Raw genomic sequence first — 21,266 nt, forward strand, 5'->3', positions numbered from 1 at the left:
CTGGTGCAGCAAGGTCAGAGGGGTCTGCAGTGCAGACAGGCGCGGTCACCGCGTACCCTGAGCTGCAGCCAACTGAGCTTCGTGAACTAGAGAAACCCCGCTGGACACGCGCGGATGTTTGCTATTTTCCCCACGGCCCAGTTTTGCAAAATGATCGTAGAAGGAACGATCCTAAAGCCACGTGCCTCGGAGACGCTTGCGTCTCCCACCTAGACACCCGGCTCCTACGAGCCTCCTCGCAAGACGGAACTTGGGAAGGCAGAGACGAGGTCAGGTTAAGTAAGTAGAAAACCAGTTCACGGGCTGCAGAGATGGCTCAGCGGTGAAAGGCATTTCCCTGCAAAGCCAAAGGACCCAGGTTTGACTCCCAAGGACCCATGTGAGCCAGCTGCGCAAGATGACAGGCGTCTGGAATGGGTTTGCAGTGGCCGGAGGCCCTGGTGCGTCCGTTCTCCTTCTCTAACACATTCTCTCCGTCTCTCCCTTCCCCCCTGCAGCCAATACGTAAATAAAACAAACGCCGCGCGTTCACGTGGCGGGTCCTGGCTTCGGGGAAGACACTGTTCAGCGAGCCGGCCCGGGCCCGCGTTCCCCCCTCCGCGCGCGCCCGCGTCACCTGCGATGACCACCCGGGCGAAGGCCGCGAAGCCGGCGTCGTCCCGTCCCGCCACGAGCCGGGCGCCGCCGCGGGGCTCCGAGAGGTACACGTAGAAGAGCTCGCGGCCCTCGGGCTCGTCGTCGTCCACCAGGCGGACGGGCAGCCGGCGCCCGCCCTCGCCGTGCCGCAGCGTGAGCGTGAGCGCGCGCTCCTCGAAGTCCTCGTCCTCCGTGGCCCAGGCCAGGCCCGGCGCGCGGGGCTCGTCGTCGCGGAAGGGCCACTCGCGGGAGGCCCGCGCGCGCCGACCGCCGAACGTGCTCAGCGTGACGCTGACGTCGCCCGCGAGCCCCCCGCTCCGCCTCAGCAGCAGCTCGGCGGCGCGCGCCTCCTCACGCGCGTGCACGACGGGGGGCCCGAGGCTCAGCGTCCCCGCGGCGGCGGCGGCGGGCACGGGCGTGTCCCCGGCCGCAGACGCGCCCGCGGGTCCCGAAACCACGGACACCGCCGCCGCCGCCTCAGTGACGGGAGGCGCGGTCTGCACAGGAGCGAGGGCGGCCACCCCCGGCGCCGTGGCCTCCGCGTCCCCGTCGTCGTCGTCCGCGATCATCGCGATGACAGCCACGCTGAGGCCCGGGTGCAGGCGCGGTCTCGGCGCGGCGCCCGCGGGCCCCGGCGCTCTGACCTCCACGGACGTCAGGCGCACGTAACACAGCGCCTCGGGCTCGGGCCGCCGGCCGCGCACGAGCGCGACGTCGAAGGCCGCCTCGGCCTGCAGCCCGCGGAAAAGCGCCTCGCCGCGGCGCGCGGGCGCGGAGCCCGCCTCGAAGGAGACGGCGACCGGACCGCCGCGGAAGCCGAACAGCCGCTGCACGCTCATGCGGACCGTCCGCGTGTCCGCGGCCACCACGATGTTTCTAGAGCCGGGGGAAAACTGGAAGACTCCCATGGGTTCAATTTCAGCAACGGTGAAACCCGGCCTGGGGGTGAGAAAAAAAAAAAAATCAAACCATGAAAATTGATTTTGACGCCTCTAGAGAGGTCTTTCTCTTTGGATATTTAAGTTGCTCCACATGACAGGAACAACTGAGCACGCTCTTTCAAATTCCACCACATCGCACGTTCATACTGATGAACAAGAAATGTACCAGTCGGGGCTACATTAGCAGGCACGCGTATCGGTGAGGCAAAGAGCTCAGCCACCCCGCCTCGGCTCTGGTGATGCCCTTGTCACCTGACATCAGCTAACTGAGGGATCGAAACCACCGGGCCTTCTCTATGACCAGGACAAGGGAACTAAACTCTGTAGTCCTCTGGAGAGGATCCAATCTCTTACACTACCAAACACAACTGTTCTCTGGAATCAGGAACAAAATCCTTGTTTCTTCCAGCTGTCAGTCAGGGGGGATACTCTCTCCTACAACTGTAACTAAAATTTTATATGTGAGTTGCAAGAAACACCCATAGTTTAATAATTTTTTTTAATTATTTATTTATTTATTTATTTGAGAGCGACAGACACAGAGAGAAGGACAGATAGAGGGAGAGAGGGAGAATGGGCGCGCCAGGGCCTCCAGCCTCTGCAAACGAACTCCAGACGCGTGCGCCCCCTTGTGCATCTGGCTAACGTGGGACCTGGGGAACCGAGCATCGAACCGGGGTCCTTAGGCTTCACAGGCCAGCGCTTAACTGCTAAGCCATCTCTCCAGCCCCATAGTTTAATAATTTATCCTTAGCCATTTCCTATGTGTTTTTATTATGAATATTTACTTCAGAAGTTATATTTTGTGGCACATCACCTTGAATTTGATTACAGATAGATTTTCTATCAGAGTTTATTTATGCATGTATATCATTATATACATGCATACTTACATGGCTAGGTAAATGTGCAAGATTTATGGAAGAATGTCAGGGTCCATCACTCGCCATAGTGAAGGGCCTATCACTCCACACATAAATTAGTTAGGAGCTCAGTGTCCAGAGAACCTGTGATCAAATAATATCCCTAATATTGATTAGCAGTGTAATGCCAGGCTCATTAAATAATCTATTTACAAGTCACTTTCCCAATCTACAAACCAGGACAAATAATAGTACCGTCCTCATATTCTTGTTGTTGAGGAGGGGGAGAGTGCTTACAGCAATGTCTGGTTTGAGATCAGCATGAGAAAACAGCTACTATTCTTTTTGTCAAAGGCATTTGGATTTGTGACCCTGAAATACGTTCTTTGAACAAATAATATTTGAATGCCATATATATATAATCCAGCATGTCAGTAGACAGACCTCTCCAAACACATATGCAAACACACTTGAATAGACACTGCTCCTTTAAAATGGCTCTCAGAACTGCTTGCTGAGGTTCTAGTCAAGCCAAAATATGAGAAAAAGGAACTGCTCTGGGGTGGAATGTATTTATCTGAAAATACACTGAGTTTCATAAAAATAGCCATTAGCAATAAATAGCAAATTTAAGTAAGATTAAACTCAAAGAGCCACTGGTCCCCACAAGTAACTATTATCTTACTGCAATGCTCCACTCTTAGACTCTCAATAACTTGGGGAAATCAGGTATTTTCAGCTGCTTCTCAGAAAACTGCTTCCTAAAAACAGTTGAATGTGTCCCTCTACAAGCTGCGGCCCCACGACTCCGTGGCGAAGTGAGAAGTCGTGATGAGCCCAGCAAGGCTCCCTGGAGCAGATGTCCACAGAACGTGGCCCCGCCTCCGGTAGTCTCTGGCACAAAGACTGTACGTTAGCTGTTCTACGACTTTGGCAGTTTGAATCAAATGCCACTCCCAACAGAGCCGTTTTTTGAATGCTCGGTCCCCAGCTGGTGACAGCAGGAAGGCAGAGGCTTGCCGGAGGAGGAGCGCTGCCGGGGGCAGGCTCCGGTGTGTTACAGCCCAGCTGCCCCCTTGCCAGAGCTCAGCTCGCTCTTGCTGCTTTCTGCCAGGCACTATGGAAAGATGTGTACCCGCCAGCCTCTGTTTTTCCACCCTTTCCCTGACATGCTAGAACTTCTTCCAGCTACCACGGGAAACCTTAAGCCAAAATGAATCCTTTCCTCTGGTCAGCTGCTTCTGGGGGGTTTTGTCTCAGCAATGAGAAAGTAACTTCAACAACCACGATGCTCTTGCCTCAAGGACAATGAGCCTCACGGAGCCTCCTTGTTTGATTGTTTAGCCAGATTCATTCCAGATCATTCCTCAGAGAGTAGGTATCCTGGGTGAGAAGTAGGCTGCCTTACCGAAGTTGAGCTCCCCCAGGAGCTTTGCTCCGCACACCTGACAGGTGAAGGACAAAGGCCTCAGGGCGGCCAGGGCTGGGAAACGCCTGGAGCAGAATTCCCTTCTGTAGCTCACCGTGGGAAAATGACAGGCTTCCTGGAAGGAAAAATATGGCAAAAGTAAGTCATCATTCTTGACTTTTAAAACAGAATTTTGCTCTAAAACATGTGCTAAATTTTTTTTCACAAAACTTGATTAGAGTCCACAACATTAAATGTTTAATAAAAGACGAGGTAAATGGATATACAGAAATCTCCTGAGATCTCACAAACCTTGTTTTTAGTCCTATTTTACTTCTTTATCCCTCTTTCTCCCTTTTCCTCTCTTTTCAATTATTAAATCCAGCGTTGAAAAAAGAAAATGTTTATGAAAATTTATCCTATTTCAATTTTAGCTACACTTAAAAATATATTATAAAAGCTGAGAAAATGAACCAAGCCAATTGGAACATATAAGCCAATTGTATGGGAATTGTTTGCTTAACCATGCTATTGCAAATTCACTACAACTTTTGAAAATAAATTTTATATAAAAAACAAAGCCAGGTACACACACATAAAGAATACTATTTCTAGGGTTGGAGAAATGGCTTAGGGTTTAAACACTTGCCTGCAAAGCCTAAGGACCCCGGTTCGAGGCTCGATTACCCAGTACCCACGTAAGCCAGATGCACAAGGTGGCACATGTATCTGGAGTTCATTTGCAGTGGCTGGAGGCCCTGGTGCACCCATTCTCTCTCCCCCCCTCTCTCTGTCTCCCATCCTTCCTCCCTCCCTCTTTCTCTCTCTTTTTCTCTCAAATAAATAAAGAAAAATAAAAAATTTTGAATAAAAAGAACAGTATTTCTACACATAAATCATAAGTGGTTGTCTAAAATACAGGAATTGGACATATCACTCAGATTAACAGAAAGCACAGAAGAGTACCAACTAAAGTTCATTCAGAATAAAAACAGCTAGGGGCTAGAGAGAGGGCTTAGCAGTTAACGGCATTTGCCTGCAATGCCAAAGGATCCCGGTTCGACTCTCCAGGACCCACATAAGCCAGATACACAAGGGGGCACATGCATCTGAAGTTTGTTTGCAGTGGCTGGAGGTCCTGGTGCACCCATTCATTCCCCCTCTCCCCCCCCCCATAAATAAAATATATTTTTTAAAAAGCTAGAAAAACAGATAAAGAATGCAATGAAAAATGTTTAAGGATTATGACAAAAAGGAAATTGAGGCTCTTCAGTCAGTGTCTGATGAGTTAAATCAGGGGTGCCTACATACTGGCTACAGAACCCTGTTGTTTCAAGGGCGATTGTGGTGTTATCTTGTCTCTCAATGAAGTATCCGGAGTCACCTATTTTCAGTGGGATTCTTGCTGGAATGGAAACTAGAGATAAGACATTTTTTTATGTGGCCAGCCCTATCCCTCCATTTTCTTTCTGTCTCTGAGCCTCCTGAGGCTGGGGGAAGATGAAAGGTACCCCATCCTTACTGAGAGAATGTGGGTCTCAGTTCTCATGCAGGACTCCTTGGGTTCTCGACTCACTGAGAGTGACACTTGTTTGTGAGTGTTGTGACGCTTGTCTGGTGACCAGCAGACACTATAAATAAAGGTGGGGAAGCTACAAAGAGTCTGAGCCCCAGGAGAGTCCTTTATAACTGCCATATGAATTTGCACTGAGTTCTATGTAGAGGTCGAGCCATCTACCACTTGCATCTTACTGTTCTGGCACGGCCATCCTCCCTCCCTCCCCCTCCCTCCTTCCCTCTCTCTCTCTCTTTCCCTTCCTCTTACCCTCTCTCAAATAAATAAATAAAAATGAAAAATGAAAAAATATTTTAAAAGTTAAGAGTCTACAGTTAAAAATAAGTTATGTGAACAAATAGGCACCTTACTGTCACTAGTATCAAGGTACACATAACTGGATATAACGCAGTATCTGTTTTGTGACTGTATGGGTCAAATAAGATATGCAGAACTGTGTGTTTGTTTGGAGGTAGGGTCTTACTCTAGCCCAGGCTGACGTGGAACTCACTCTGTAGTTCCAGGCTGGCCTTCAGCTCACAGCAGTCCTACCTCTGCCTCCCAAGTGCTGGAGTTGAAGGCGTGCATCACCACTTCTAACACAGACTGCTTTAACAAACCCCTAAGTTCCTGACAGAGTTGTGTTACTTAGGAATCACCATGTTTCCCTGAAGTGTGAAGTTTTTGCTTTGACTGACGAAAGTTTCTCTCCTCCTCTCCCAGCAGTCTATACCAGCCTGGCAGCGTAAGCCCGCAGGAGCAGCAGCTCCTTGTTAAGTAAGGGAGCGCCCCTTGGAAAAGCAGCTCGGTGTCCTGACCCAGTAATGAGACCAGTGTCACACCCCCACGTGCTACAGGCTGAACTAGAAAAACGAAGACTTACCCAGTGTTGGCGTCATGTTTCCAACAAAAATGAATTCAGGGATATCTGACCCAGGAGCGTATCCAGAGGTCCAAGTCACCAGGAGCTCCCCATACGTGCCTCTCCTAGAAATCGTGACTTGGCTTGTGCCGGCCTCGATGTCCGTGAGGTGAAAGGCTGTGGAGTCAAACCCAACCTGAGGGAAGATGTGCTCAGGGTATTAATTTCTCTCTGAATTTTCCTAAATTCTGAAGACTGGATTCAATGTCAGCTTCCCTTTTGTTTACATAATATATTCCTCCATAATACAAATATTAAAGAGAAATGCTTAAGAAATGACATCTCAGACTTCAAGTTTCATTCTATTTCATACTTGAGATTATAGCCTCTAGCTTTCTCTGTTTTATTAAAATGTAATCCTTTGAACAAAGAAATCAAAAAGATAAATATAATCACAGTTACATGAAAGCAAAAGATTTTAGATAGCATTTTTTTTTTGAAGTTTGTAGTGGTTGTGCATTACCAGTTTATCTCTCTATATTGATACAGGGCCTCATATAGCCAAGGCTGACCTCAAACTTGCTGTGTTGTAGAGGATGACCTTGACTCTTAATGCCCCTGCCTTGGCCTCATGAATAAGTAAGTGCTGAGGTTACGGACTTGTGCCATCATGACCTGATTTTAAATAGCACTCTAACATGTTCATGAGGTTTCTTTTTTCCCAGAATCTGATATATCTAGAATTGAATTTGTCTTTTTCCTGAGATATAACATTTATCAGCTGAGGCTGACCTATTAAAGTTTTCAGTCCTTTGATTAAATTTAACATTTTTTTGTGTGGATGAGAAAGCTTTAGGTTTTGTGTTTGTTTTTCTTTTTAAGTTACTTCTTTTCCACAAATATCAAATTCAAGCTCATCAAAAGGGCAACCTATGCAAAGTATGATTTATGGCTAAAGTAAGTTCTGATCAGTAGTTTAGAATAAAACCAGATTCCTGGTTTCACATACTGATATGGACAGCTCCGTTTACTTCTCTTGATTTCAAAGGACAGAAATCTGAGGTGCCATTGTACCAACAACTGTAGGTTCAGACAGTTCCACTTTGCCAAGTATGGGGGGGGGGGGCGCTGCAGAAAAACAATCGGAGCTATCAAAGACTAAACAACAGTCATGACTTTAATTTGATGCCAGTCATAGAAAATGCCAGAAAATATGGGTGAGATATTGTTTGCTGCATAGCTACTTATCCCAACCCCCCCCCACACACACATACACCATTATCTACACTGTTATTAGTATGGAAGTTACATCACAGACATTACTGCCCCAACCTTGCCCTTTGGGTTGGTTGAGTATTGTGACAACAGGCAAAAATAATGGGGTGAAAGGAATCTTTTCCAAAACCACCTTTGACCAAAAGGGGATATGAGAATTCCAAAGACAATTTTAATAACTTCCATTCCTTCATTGCTATAAAATAAGAGGAAGCAAAGACAGGGGCTCTTTTAAAGAAAGAATTCTCTTCGATGCTAATGGACTCACTTTCCATGGTCAGAGAAAACTCATCCCCTGAGGAGAAGATGCCCAGCGGGAACAGCTTGGAGCACCCTTAATGACCACAGGCCGCGCCTGCCTGTGCTCCTGTACACAGATCCACCGGACAACCCGTCGGCATCTTGGGACAGGCTCGCCCTGGTCACTGGCTCCTCCAATAGGACGGTGTGGACAGGACTGTGTCTCAGGAATGTCTTAAAATGCATATGGCATGCCACCAGCCCTGGGTGTTTCTGATATGGACAGAATGGGCCTAAGAGGAAAGTTACTGGTTCTTGGCTTCCGTGTTAGTCTGTGGAGTGTCTGGGAGTCACTCCAGCAATGAACTCAGAGGACTCACAGACTCGCCTGTAGAATGATCAGCACTTCTCTACATCAGTACAAAGTTGCCACAGCAACCCAAAGCCCAGATGTTAAAACAAACATGTGTACTGCTAGTAAATGCAGAAGTCAGAAATGTTCATTTATGTTTTCATTTCATGTTTAATTAATGACTATAAATATCTACTACTAAATATTTGATATCAAGACATGAAAATGTTGACTGTAGGTAGTTGATAAACACCCATTACCCTACCAATTCTGCAACATAAAAACTTTATAAAATTCTTAAAAGGAAAATACAGGGCTGGAGAGATGGCTTAGCAGTTGAGGCACTTGCCTACAAAGCTAAAGAACCTAGGCTCAATTCCCCAGGACCCACGTAAGCCAGATGCACAAGGTGGCGCATGCGTCTGGAGTTCATTTGCAGTGGCTAGAAACCCTGGCGCGCCCATTCTTTCTCTCTCTTTCTCTCTTCCTCTGCCTCGTTCTCTCTCTCAAATAAATAAAAATTAAATTTAAAAATAAATGTTTAAAAAAAGAAAACATACCTAACTAATATTAAAAGTTGACAAATTATTATGTTATGATCAATCCAGCATGCCTGCATCTTGATATGCAAATACAGGGCTACTGGGAATTAAAGAAGAGATTAATCTTAAAACATTCTCTCAAAAGAATTCAGTGCTGCTACACAAACTGCCCTCTAAGTGGTCTGCTGAGCAAGCAACACCGGGGCTAATTACCTGAGAATTGGCAGCTTCCTGAGGAATAGGAAGAACAGCTGATTTCGCTTCCTGGAGAACTGCTGGCATTCCATAGGAACGTCCACTCACAAGCACCACAGTCACCAGTTGCACGGTGAAATTACAGTCCAGTGACAGGAAGACCTACAAACCAACAGTGCTAATAAGTTACTGTGTAGTAATTAATAATTAATCAATAATCATCAGAGAAAAACAGACATGCAACCTGAGTCCGCACACAATTCCAAGCTCCTCTCATAGCAGGCAGCTCCATCAATGGCTTCCCCTTGTCTTAAGACAAGCCACCCTCATATAGAGTGAGGTGAGCATGCCTAGTTGAGGAGAATAAAACAAAAGTCTGCAAATTTTCCACATTTGCCCAAATGGCCTAAAAACTGGTGTGAACATAGGCATAGTATTTGGTGTTCTCTGGAGCTGAGGTGTAGAAAGTCCTAACGTTTACCAGGATGGTGAAGCAGAATTGCATGTAGACTCTTATAACTATATCTCAAATCTCAAAGAGCAATGTATTATATGTCTAGGGCAACATAGAGAAACGGAAGAATGAAAAACTTACTAAATGGGCTTTGTGTCATGTAAGACTTTGCTCCAAAAACTTCCCTGGAAGAATCTAATATCTAATAACCCAGGAGCAATTTTATGTCACATACCCTGAAATGTATTGAGAGAAAAGATATAATAAAATTTGAATAAGTTAAGGAAAGATGTTAAATTATGCATATATATATGTATATATATGTATGTATGTAAACTTTTATTACTCTTGACTGAAAAAAATAACAATTAAAATAGATTCAGAAGTTAAATTGAATTAAATGAAATGGCAATTCAAATATAGCTTGAGGAAAGTCAACTATTAGTATAAACTATGCCAGTAAGTTTTCCGTGTGAGATAGAAAGAGAACCACTCACTGTCCTTCAAAATGACCCAAGCACCACAAGAATAAAGCTAAGGGGGATAAGACATGTTCTTCCCTCTCACATATATCACATTACATGTTGTTATCCTTATGTAGTGTGAGAACAACTTGTGTTACACAAATTGTGTAGTAAAGATAACATCTACTCTTCTCTATAACAACTTTTACTGGTAAATGGAACATTGCTATAAACATGAAACAATCCTTTTGGGGGAGGAGGGTTGAGGTAGGGTCTCACTCTAGTCCAGGCTGACCTGGAAGTCACTACATAGCCTCAGGGTGGCCTCGAACTCACGGCCATCCTCCTACCTCTGCCTCCCCAGTTCTGGGATTGAAGGTGTGCGCCACCACACCTGGATCAACCAGGAGACAATTCTAATCTATTTCCTGAAGTTAAAGCAATGATACCTGGTATTTACCAGCAGATTATAACTGGAATTCATTCAGAACAGGATGCTATTAATGTATGGGAATATTTTAAGACACATGATTTAAGGATTTTGTTTTTCTGACACAGTCTCACTGTATAACTGTATAGCCCAGGCTGGCCTCAAACTCAAGAACCTCCTGTCTATACTTCCCAAGTGCTGTGATTACAGGCATGCAACACTATGCATGACTAAGCATCACACACACACACACACACACACACACACACACACACACACACACGCTGTCATCATTATCAGAAATCAAAAAAACAACAGACCCCTACATCAATTAAAACTTCAACTTTACGTTCACTTAAATGTCCCCTATTTTTGACAGCTCTTGCTTAATGCACAACTCAGATATATACATTGGGAAACAGGTCACATTATAATTCCTGAATACTTCTTCACCCCCTTGAAAATGGCCATCAGTCTTCTGACACAGTCAGAAGAGCCCTGCTTGAGACGGAATGTCTTTTTTGGGGTCTTGTCTTAGCTCACCCTGGCTGACCACCACACCTAAGTGGAAGGAGCACCCAAGGCTCGGTATTTCTTTGAACCAACCTGGATGTCCTCACAGCCCTCAGAACCCCACACCTCACCGTCTGAGACAACGCACCCTACAGATGGCCTCGAGATTCCCTTCTGGGTTCACAATGCACCGGCAGATGCTTCTCAAGGTCATCTTAATGTGGATGGTTTCTGGGCAGATTTCTCAACCAGAACGTAAATTATGGCACAAATCACACAAATGTTGTGAGCACCAGGTGCATAAAGGAAATTCACCTTCCTCGTGTCATGGAAATGGTGTCACTATCTTCGGGAAAGGTCTTGTTTTTAAAGTTGTTCAAATCACTGCCTGCGGGGTCAGGCTGAGAAGAATGCTGGGGAACCCACCAGACACCTGGGGAAGCCAGGCACACTCATCGCTGTCCTATCCCAGATGTCGGGAGAGCAACGTGCCACCTGCTGGACTCACTGCCCTCTCAGAGAACCGTGGGCACTTCCCACGCCCCAGGTCTGTGAGGGCAGAAGCACAGCGCAGACTCTGTTTTTGGGTAGGTTCAAATCCCGGGGAGGTTGCATGGGCCTCTCACCGCGGTCCCTTTGAAATCAGCAAGGACTAACGAAGGGACCGACCACAATCTGCAGGAAAACATACCACCTCAAAGCAGGAATGCATGGACGACCTGCAAATATCTTATCCAACAACCGCTATGCGTTTTCAGTTCCATGGTTAGCTCTACACACCTAAGGTTGTCAAGTGATCGTGAGGTTAGCGAGGGCGCTCCTGAAGGACAGCTGCAAGAAGTCTGAAGAAGGTGAGGAAACGACACGAACCTGATTCTTTATTGGCACCACATCCACTTTATACCGGGCACCATCTTTGACCAACAGCTGCCTCTCTGCATTTTCCACAGTGACTGGCTCCTCCTTATGATCAGACAGTATGCGAACCCTAACAGTCACATCCCCAAACGTTCCAGCGAGGCGGGTTATGTTAACTCGGATGGATCTCATGAGGTTTTGCCCAATAAGTATTGATTGGCTATCTGGGTACAGGGCGAACACGCCATGCGGGTCATCATTTGCAGATACGGAGAACCGCGCCGCACACTTCTCCAGATCCAGCTCCGCCCCTCCCGCTACGGAAACCAGGCGGACCACACACTCCTCCTCTATCTCCGGGGTGTCATCGGGCAGCAAGTGCACGTCAAAGCGGGCCGCGTCCTCCCCATCAGCCATGCTGAAGTTCCCACTGGTGCAAAGGAAGTCTCCAGTGATGTCAAATTCACTGCTTAGCTCCCAGTAAATCTAAAACGAAAGGAAAAAGAAACCAACAAAGTTGCCCAGTGGGTACTAAGCCAGAAGTTTTAGAAGTATTATCCCCTCTGTGATGTCCAGAAAGAAACTTCAGCCATGTATCACTACATTTGAAGAAAATTCTCCAAGTCTATTGGTCTGGAAAGTATCCTAAATCTTTCAGGCAGTCATATGCAGTTTTCAGAATGAGATTATTTAATTTTTATTATTATTCATGATTCTTGGGAAAACCACAATTTGAGGGAATAAAGAGTTAACTCAAACATGCCAGTTTCATGAACACACTTCCTAGTGAGCCAGGCACTATTTGAAGGTAAAAAGTTGAATATAGGGGCTGAAGAGATGGCTCAGTGAGTAAGGCATTTGCCTGCAATGCCAAATGACCCAGGTTCTATTCCCCAGTACCCATAAAGCCAGGTGCACAAAGGGGTGTATACCCACTTACAGCAGGTTGAGGCCCTGGTGCACCCATTCTCTCCATCTCTCTTCTCTCCCTCTGCTCTTGTGTAAATAAAAATATTTTTAAAGTGAACTGCTTAACAATGATTCACCTCAGATTTTATCTTTTTTTTTTTTTTTTTTTTTTTGGTTTTTCAAGGTAGGATCTCACTCTAGCCCAGGCTGACCTGGAATTCACTATGGAGTTTCAGGGTGGCCTCGAACTCACCAAGATCCTCCTACCTCTGCCTCCCAAGTGCTGGGATTAAAGGCATGTACCACCATCCCCGGCCTTATTTATTTTTAATAGAAAGGTAAAAGTCGGGCTGAGGACGTGGCTCAGCAGTTAACAGTGCTTGCCACTCCAGCCTTTGGGCCAGAGACTGCCAAATTCAGCTCCCCAGAATGCACATAAAAAAGCCAGGCATGGCCATGCATATCTGTCACTCCAGTCTGCAGGGGAAAGACACTGGAAAATCAAAATCACTGGGGTTTACTGATGGACAGCAACTCTGGGCTGTGAGAGAGATCCCATCTCAAAGAGAAGAGCGTGTGGAAGACTGAAAAGAGGAACCCAGCATTTTCTTTTGGCTTCACATCCACGCACAGGGAGTGAACACATATACCACATATCACAAACACCACACACATGTATATGCACAAAAAAAGGTAGGACCTGTAAAATATCAAGAAATAATACTTGAATTAGCACATTCCTTCTAAACCACATACTTTCTTAAAGTTTCTTTCTTTGGTTTTTTTGAGGTAAGGTTTCACCCTAGCCCATGCTGACCTGGAATTCACTGTGTAGTTTCAAGGTGGCCTCAAACTCATGGTAATCCTCCTACCTCTGCCTCCCAAGTGCTGGGATTAGAGGCGTGTGCCACCAAACCTGGCTAAACTTTTAACTAAACTATTTTTTACTTATTTGCAAGCAGAGAGAGAAAGAGAGGAGGAGAGGAAGGGGAAGAGGAATCACAGAGATAGAGAGAATGAATGAATGAATGAATGAATATGGGTACACCAGTGTTTCCTGCCACTGCAAATGAACTCTAAACACATTCACCTCTTTGTGTATCTGGATTTTATGGGTATTGGGTGAATAAACCCAAGGTATCAGGCTTCAAAAGCAAGCACTTTCAACAGCTGAGCCACCTCTCCAGCCCACAAACCATAAACTTTCAAATGAGAAAATAATAGTTAATCCTCAATTAAGAAAAGGAGATTGGGGCTGGAGAGATGGTTTAGTGGTTAAGGCATTTGCCTGCAAAGCCTAGGGCCTAGGGTCCATTCCCCAGTACCCATGCAAGCCAGATGCACAAGGAGGAGCACGCATCTGGAGTTTGTCTGCAGTGGCTGGAGGCCCTGGTGCGCTCCCTGTTGCTCTGCTTCTCTCTCTTTCTCTCTCTCTCTCTCTCTCTCTCAAATAAATGAATAAAATATTTTTATGGAGCCTGGCGTGGTGGCGCATGCCTTTAATCCCACCACTCGGGAGGCAGAGGTAGGAGGATCGCTGAGAGTTCGAGGCCACCCTGAGACTACATAGTGAATCCCAGGTCAGCCTGAGCCAGAGTGAGACCCTACCTCGAAAAAACAAAAAACAATAAACAAAAAAAACCTTTTTTTAAAAGAAAAGGAGACTAAATATATGGACAAATTTCACAAAACTTGAAACAAATGGCAATTTGTATAAACAAATGATGTTTACCTGTTAGCCAAATATCATGAAAACTCAAAGCATCCTTAAACAATCTGTATACACAAATTTGTACACAAAAGCAATTCCTTAAAAAAGTACATTTGCAGAAAGGAACAAAACTCGGTGGGAAGTAAAGTCTTGACATTACGCAATTCACAGGGAGCACTGAGATGCGGCTTAGGTTGGGACAGCGACAGGTTACAGCCAACGGCAAAGGGAGAACCAGCGCCAGGGCTGAGGTGCGGGGAAGGGCACTGTGGGCAACTGTGACAAATCTCACGTACAGCCTCGGCGGTGGCGGCTGGCTACATGAGCCACAGGGCTCCTGGTTTCTCTGAAAACTCAGGAAAATTCAAGCGGTCAAACACTTCAATCAAAACGTGAAGCATCCTGTCCCTCACAATCCCGTGTCGGGTAAGCTGGTTCTCCGTTTAGAAAAATCAAATGAAAACAATACCGTAATCTCTCCAGAGATGCCTCCAAGTCTCCTGACGAAGAACGAGATGACCTGAGGCCCACGCGACACTGACGGCTCTGAGTAGGTTTTCGTAGATAAAGATTCAGGAGCAAAACGGACAACTCCGTTGGGATCACCAAACTTTTCTATCTAGTAAACGTCAACAGAATGTAAATAGTATACAGAGTAATCATGAAGAAACTGTAGTATCCAACAAATCAATGCACAGATAACCTGAGAAACTGACACACAGAAAAGATATTTGAGTATTATCTACAATCAACTTTATTCTAAAAACTTCCTTAATATACTCACTGCTGTCTCAGACAAAACAGTTCTTAATCTCTGAAGATAATGGGAATTCTAACTTGCACAATCCAACAAGGATACTAGCTTGATGTCTGAATTTTAATTTATTCACCTTATATTTTATACACCTATCCCACTGACTTCAGCTAACTGCTTTCTTTTAGCTATATTATACAGTAGGGCCAGGCATGGTGGCACACACCTTTAATCCCAGCACTTGGGAGACAGAGGTAGGAAGATCGCCGTGAGTTCGAGGCCACCCTGAGAACACAGTGAGTTCCAGGTCAGCCTGGACTAGAGTGAGACCCTACCTCGAAAAGCAAACAACAACAACAACAAAATAATAATAATAAATATGTGTGTGTGTGTGTGTGTGTGTGTGTGTGTGTGTGTGTGTGTAGGTAGGTAGAGGCAAAGAAAGGTCATGTGATGGTTTTTGTTGTCACTATTAGTATTATTAGTATTTTGCATGTTGGGGATCAAAACCAGGGCCTCACGCACGCAGGGCCAGCACTATACCACTGACCTGGATTCTCCAGCCCCTGCCATAGCTAATTTTATGCATCAAAGAGGCAATAATATAATGAATGCCCAGTTGATTGTTCAAACACCAGCCTAGATGCTGCTGTGGAGGGATTTTGTAGATATGGTTAACGTCCATGACCGGATGGGTCATGTGAGTGAGTCCCATCCAACTGAACGAGCTAGGCGAGCTAGGCGTTTCCTTCCAATGGAACTTTGCCTTAAGGCTGTAACTTAAGGGTCGCGTCCTGTTTAACATTCCAGCCTATCGCCCTGCCTCACAAAATTCCAACTCAAGACTGTAAACATAAATTATTCCCAAGTTTCCTGCCTGCAAGTCTAGCGCACCGATTTGGATTTGCCAGAAAGTCCCCAATAATCACATGTCCTAGTTCCTTAAAAATCAGTCCGTGGCCCTCGCTGTTCTCCTCCTCCGTCATCTGCATGTTTGAGAGAGAAAGAGAGAGTGGCCTCTTCTATGTCTCTTTCTCAGGAAAACCCTAACGGATCCCGACTCATACAGGAGCATTTTCAAACTTAAAAGACTTAAGCTGGGTGGGCATTTTCCACCTTGGTTTCAGGCTTTAGTCTTAGCGCTCTCCACTCCTTATCTCAAAGAACTGAATTTAATATACCGCCACGTCACCTTGTTGACTGAGCAAGTGTCATTGGTGCTTCAAAGAGTCTGCCTTCTAAGAAGATAATAATTTTAATAAACTTTATTGGCAACAACATTCAATTTTTGATATATAACATACATCACTTCTCAAGTCTTCCCTAAACAGCGAATTTTCTTACAGAGTCTAAGTATTTTATCACTTTGTTGAAACTTTAAAACAAAGATTACCAATAATTAGGCAGTATAATGAACTTAACTAACAAGGAAGTTTGACCCATAGGAAGTATAACTTCATGTTGTTTTATAATTTTCAATTCAACATAAATATGTAATAATCTTAAGCAATGTAAGTGTATTTTCTGACAAACCCACTAAATTTGAAATTCTGGATGAAAAGTCAAGTAAGACTTACTATTAGTGTAATGTCTTTAGCTCTGGAGTCTAATTTAGCTTCTCCTTTCACAAGTTTAATTTGAATTATGAAAGTCTCTTCCGCTTCAAACTCTTCATGAGGACAGATTGTCAGAACGATGGTTCTCACTCCGCCTTCTCCCTCTTCAAAATACAAGCTCCCACTCACTGGGCCTGCGAAGTCTCCATTCTGTGTGGGTACAGCTCGCTGAGAACTGGGACCCAGTACCTCCCAGTCCACCTGTAGGGCGTCGTGACTTTTTAGTCGATATGATGAATTTTAAGCAAAGAACTATTATAAATCTTAGGGAAAAAATATGCATGCATATGAAACTACTCTGGGATATGTCCACCTCATTCCTGATTCATCACCTCATTTTTTGTTAAAAATTAGTAACATTTACAAATACAAGCTACATATTGTAGAAAATCAGTCTTCATGGGTGAAACAGTCTAACAAGAGATGAAAATTACTACCAACCAGTTATGCAAAATCATCACAGGACAGCAAATATGTATATTTAAATATGTATATTTCTTATATATATTTATTTATAATTTATAACATTATAATATATATGTTAAATATTTATTTATATATTATATTTAAGTATATACATAATAAAATAAATAAAAATATATAGAAATATATACATATTTAAATAAATATATAAATATACATATATATTAGAGAAATGTCAACATTTGTAGCATTTATGAGTATAACACTGTCCTACTCTAGGCACAGATTCTGCCAATCAAAACATATTATAAAGAGTCCCCAAAGCCATAAACATTCTTGAGTATGTCCTGTGTTCTGAGCAGACTTACATTACTACTTAAAATGAGCAGAAGTTTTTGTAATCAACATCGTACAATGGGTGCAGTTTCGGGCTCCCATAATTTCCATCATGTGGTCTTGATTACATCCACGAAGGAGAACTGCACGCCTCTTTCTGCTCCACGCTCCCTCTTTTGAAAGCCCCGCACACAGCTCACACCTTGCAGCACCTCATCCTCTTTTCCTGGGCTAACACGGCACTTACACAGCGCACGCCTTCCCACATTTCTTCCTCTTCAACTTCTCAGTCTTCCCTCTTCTGGCATGCACACGCCAGGAGCCCAAAGCGCAGGTGTGCACCATTCACAGGTCCATCTATCCACACTTACGGACCCATGGCTCCGTGCCTCTGACATGTCCGCACTTCCCAGATCTGTGACTGCAGCCCGGGTCCCCCCAAAATACGCTGTCCTACATACCCTGCCCACTTGCCCCTCCACTGTTGGCCTTTCCAACACTATCCTAAATTAACACATACAACACAGACTTCGTGATCCGCTCCCCAGGGTCTATGCTGCAGAAAAAACAACACTCCAATTTATTCAGCTGTCTGAAACAGAATTCTAAGACTTATCCCTGATTTCTCTTTTCTTCTCCCTCCATGCTTAATGCAACAGACGTTTCCTCCAAAGCATGCTCAATGGCTTTCCATCTCTGTCTCCACCACCTGGGTCTGTATGGCGGGTAGCAGCCTCCTCCATCCTTGCCTCTTCTACTCTGCTGGCGGCAATCCATCTTCCACACAGCCATAGGGGAGTTGCTTTAAGTAACAATATGGTAACATTATCCCCTTCTTTATGTCTCTCCTGTGGTGTGCTATAAAGTCTGTAACCTGCTTGGAAAGTTCTATAGCATCAGACATCTACTGGACCCTCTGATATCCTTGTGCTGTGACCTATCACTTTCGAGCCACCAACTTTGTGTACCTCCCTTACCCCCAACAGGTGAGGCTTGCCCATCTGCAAGGTCCATCATTCCTTCTGTCCAAATCACCCCACCCTCGACCCTCCACTCCAAAGTAGGCAGCAGGCCAGCTGGGGTTTGATTTGACAGAGAGAGATAGAGAATGGGCATGCCAGGGCCTCCAGCCACTGCAAACGAACTCCAGATGCATGCACCCCCTTATGCATCTGGCTAACGTGGGTCCTGGGAAATCAAACCTGGGTCCTTTGGCTTTGCAGGCAAACGCCTTAACGGCTAAGCCATCCCTCCAGCCCTCATATAACTGTCTTTTGACTGGTTTGTTTAATGTTCAGATCTGCTGATAAAAATGAGCACTTTGAGAACAGAGCTGTTGTCTGTTCAAAAACATGTTCTCAGCGCACAGGCAGATAGCAGTCACTCAATACATTCTTGTAGAGCTGATTCCACTGACCACAGTCATTCACTTGACTTTTCACTTTCTCTAGGGATCCCTAAGGATAAAAGTACACCTAGTACGCTCTTATGGACTTCTATAAGCTCAGAGGCCACTTAACACTTACAAAGTGATTTTTAAATAACATTTTTTAACAATGAATAAATAAATACATTTGGAGAATAAGAAAATCCAACATCATACAGAATATATCAGAATTATTTTTTAGATCACAAGAATAGTTTTACCTGAATCTCTCCCAAGAGTCCACCAGTCCGCTCCAGCATCAAGTATAAAATCATTGTGGAATTGGGATTAGGAAGAGAAATTTTGCTTTGATTGAGAAACCTGATGACGCCAAATGGGGAGTCACTTTTGGCAATTGTGATTTTGCTCACTAGGTGGCGCCCAAGGATCGCTCCACCAGTAGCTCCAGTGAGTAGAATTTCAACAGGCTCCTCAAACTCACTGCATAGCAAGAAGGAGCAATTCTGTGAGTGTGAACATACTAAAATGCTTGTGAAGTCCAAATAGCTAGTCATTTTCCAAACTGATCATTCAGAGTCATGGCACAGTATTCACTCATCAAGTGATACGAAGGATTATTACTTACAGGCGTGATCGTGATCAACATCAGAATCACATAGCCCAGAACAGTTATCAGATTGTCCCTCCCTCCTTAATCGCTTAATGTTGACAGGTTTGCCACATCCTGATTCGAATGTGTTAAGTTTGGAAGAAAAAAAAATTACTTCCTCTATTTGAGGTGAAAAGACATCTACACCCACAGTGTTCTTCGGCGCCCCCGTTCCCGGTCCTCCTCCGACACTCCCCAAACCCTCTGGTGCAGTGAAGGCTAGACCACAGCACCGTGCTTTCTATAGGCCCACACTGTCTCCCCCTTGACCAACCTGTCACTGTCATCAATGATGGAGACATTTATGAAGCTTAAGTTCTGCCCGGGCTGAAAAGTGACTGAACTGCCGTGGAGAATGTAGTCGACACGCCCGGGAACAGCGGAGGAGCTCTGAGAGACGAAGTCAGCCGACACGAGGCCATAGGTCCCACGCAGCCTCAACACAGGAATCGTGATCAGCCCAACGGCCTCTTCCACTGAAACATGGACGTGGAATTGACTGGGACGCCACGACAAGCAACCAACTTTCATTAAGATTCAGCAAGACTGACGTGGGCAACGAAGTGCAATGGAACAGCGTCAGCTCTCAGTTTTTCCATAGGCCACATATCACCTTAAAATATGATTCATGCCGGGCGTGGTGGCGCACACCTTGAATCCCAGCACTCGGGAGGCAGAGGTAGGAGGATCACCGTGAGTTCAAGGCCACTCTGAGACTAAATAGTGAATTCCAGGTCAGCCTGAGCTAGAGTGAAACCCTACCTTGAAAACCAAAATAAATAAATAAATAAATAATAAAATAAAATGTGATTCATGAAAATTTCATACCTCTCTGGAAGGATATGATTTACCAGATGTTGAAAGTTAAAGTATTTAAGCAACCTATGTAACCACTAGACATTCCTCTGTGTGCTACATAAATACAGATGATGGATTACTGAGACAATGGTGAACAGACACAAAAATCACACGGAAAGGAAAGCATTCTGGATTGCATCCATACATCTGGTTGAAATATAATTGTTATATGCAAGGTAACTTTATGTAATTTATTTTGCGTAAGTATTCTTAAAGCCTACATATGCAAACTATCATTTTCAGGTAGGATAAAATCTAACTTTAAGTTTGAAAATGCATCTTTACTGTTTGACTTCAATTTAAATATCCTTTGAAAAATTTTACTTTTAATGTATGCATTCTGGCCCCTGCTTATTGTCATTGAAGGGCTTGAGAGAGAGCGCAGTTAGTGAAGTGCTGCTCTTGCAAGAATGCCACGCTGAGTTCAACTCCAAATTTTTAAAAAGCTGGTGTGCTGGGGCTCACTTATAATCTGGGCCCTGGGGAGCAGAGATAGGTGGATCTCTAGGGCTCACTGGCCAGTCGTTCTTGCCTAACTGGCAAGTTTCAGACCAATGAGAGAAGCTGAATCAAAAAGAAAACAAGAGGATCATATCTGAGGAATGATATTCAAGGCTGACCTCTGGCATCCAGTTGCACCTGTACACACACATACATTTGCGCACAGAAAAAAATATAATTGGTATCACATACTTATGATTAGATAATATTAAGTTTACATTATAATTATAAATGTGCATTGCCAATAATCTTCAAAAACAGTGAATCAATGAGAAATGAGTGAAAGGAAAAAGATTCTATGTATTTCTCGACATAAAAAATGCTCAGGGTTTTTTAAAAAAAAAATTTTAAGAGCAAGAGAAAGGGAAGGAAGGGGAGGACAGAATTGGTGTGCCAGGGCCTCCAGCCACTGCAACTGAACTCCAGACGCGTGCGCCACCTTGTGCACCTGTGCACTTGTATCACCTTGTGTATCTGGCTTCCGTGGCATCCGGAGAGCCAAACAAGGGTTCTTAGCCTTCACAGGCAAGCGCC

The 21,266-nt window shown here is 44.8% G+C and overlaps 1 protein-coding gene across 1 annotated transcript in view; it reads right to left on the reverse strand.

Annotated features, from left to right (window-relative positions):
• Window positions 1-21,266, reverse strand: part of Adgrv1 (adhesion G protein-coupled receptor V1) — a 535,418-nt gene that overhangs the window by 341,247 nt on the left and 172,905 nt on the right. The window contains exons 65-73 of the mRNA XM_045133393.1: window positions 19,648-19,849; window positions 18,985-19,204; window positions 16,540-16,779; window positions 14,678-14,827; window positions 11,601-12,074; window positions 8,888-9,031; window positions 6,287-6,461; window positions 3,849-3,984; window positions 617-1,575 (exon numbers count right to left, since the gene is read on the reverse strand). Coding sequence (XP_044989328.1) covers window positions 617-1,575; window positions 3,849-3,984; window positions 6,287-6,461; window positions 8,888-9,031; window positions 11,601-12,074; window positions 14,678-14,827; window positions 16,540-16,779; window positions 18,985-19,204; window positions 19,648-19,849 — 2,700 coding nt within the window. The remainder of the gene's footprint in view (window positions 1-616; window positions 1,576-3,848; window positions 3,985-6,286; window positions 6,462-8,887; window positions 9,032-11,600; window positions 12,075-14,677; window positions 14,828-16,539; window positions 16,780-18,984; window positions 19,205-19,647; window positions 19,850-21,266) is intronic.

Source organism: Jaculus jaculus, chromosome 14, assembly GCF_020740685.1.
Source record: "Jaculus jaculus isolate mJacJac1 chromosome 14, mJacJac1.mat.Y.cur, whole genome shotgun sequence".
Classification (NCBI taxonomy): Eukaryota; Metazoa; Chordata; class Mammalia; order Rodentia; family Dipodidae; genus Jaculus; species Jaculus jaculus.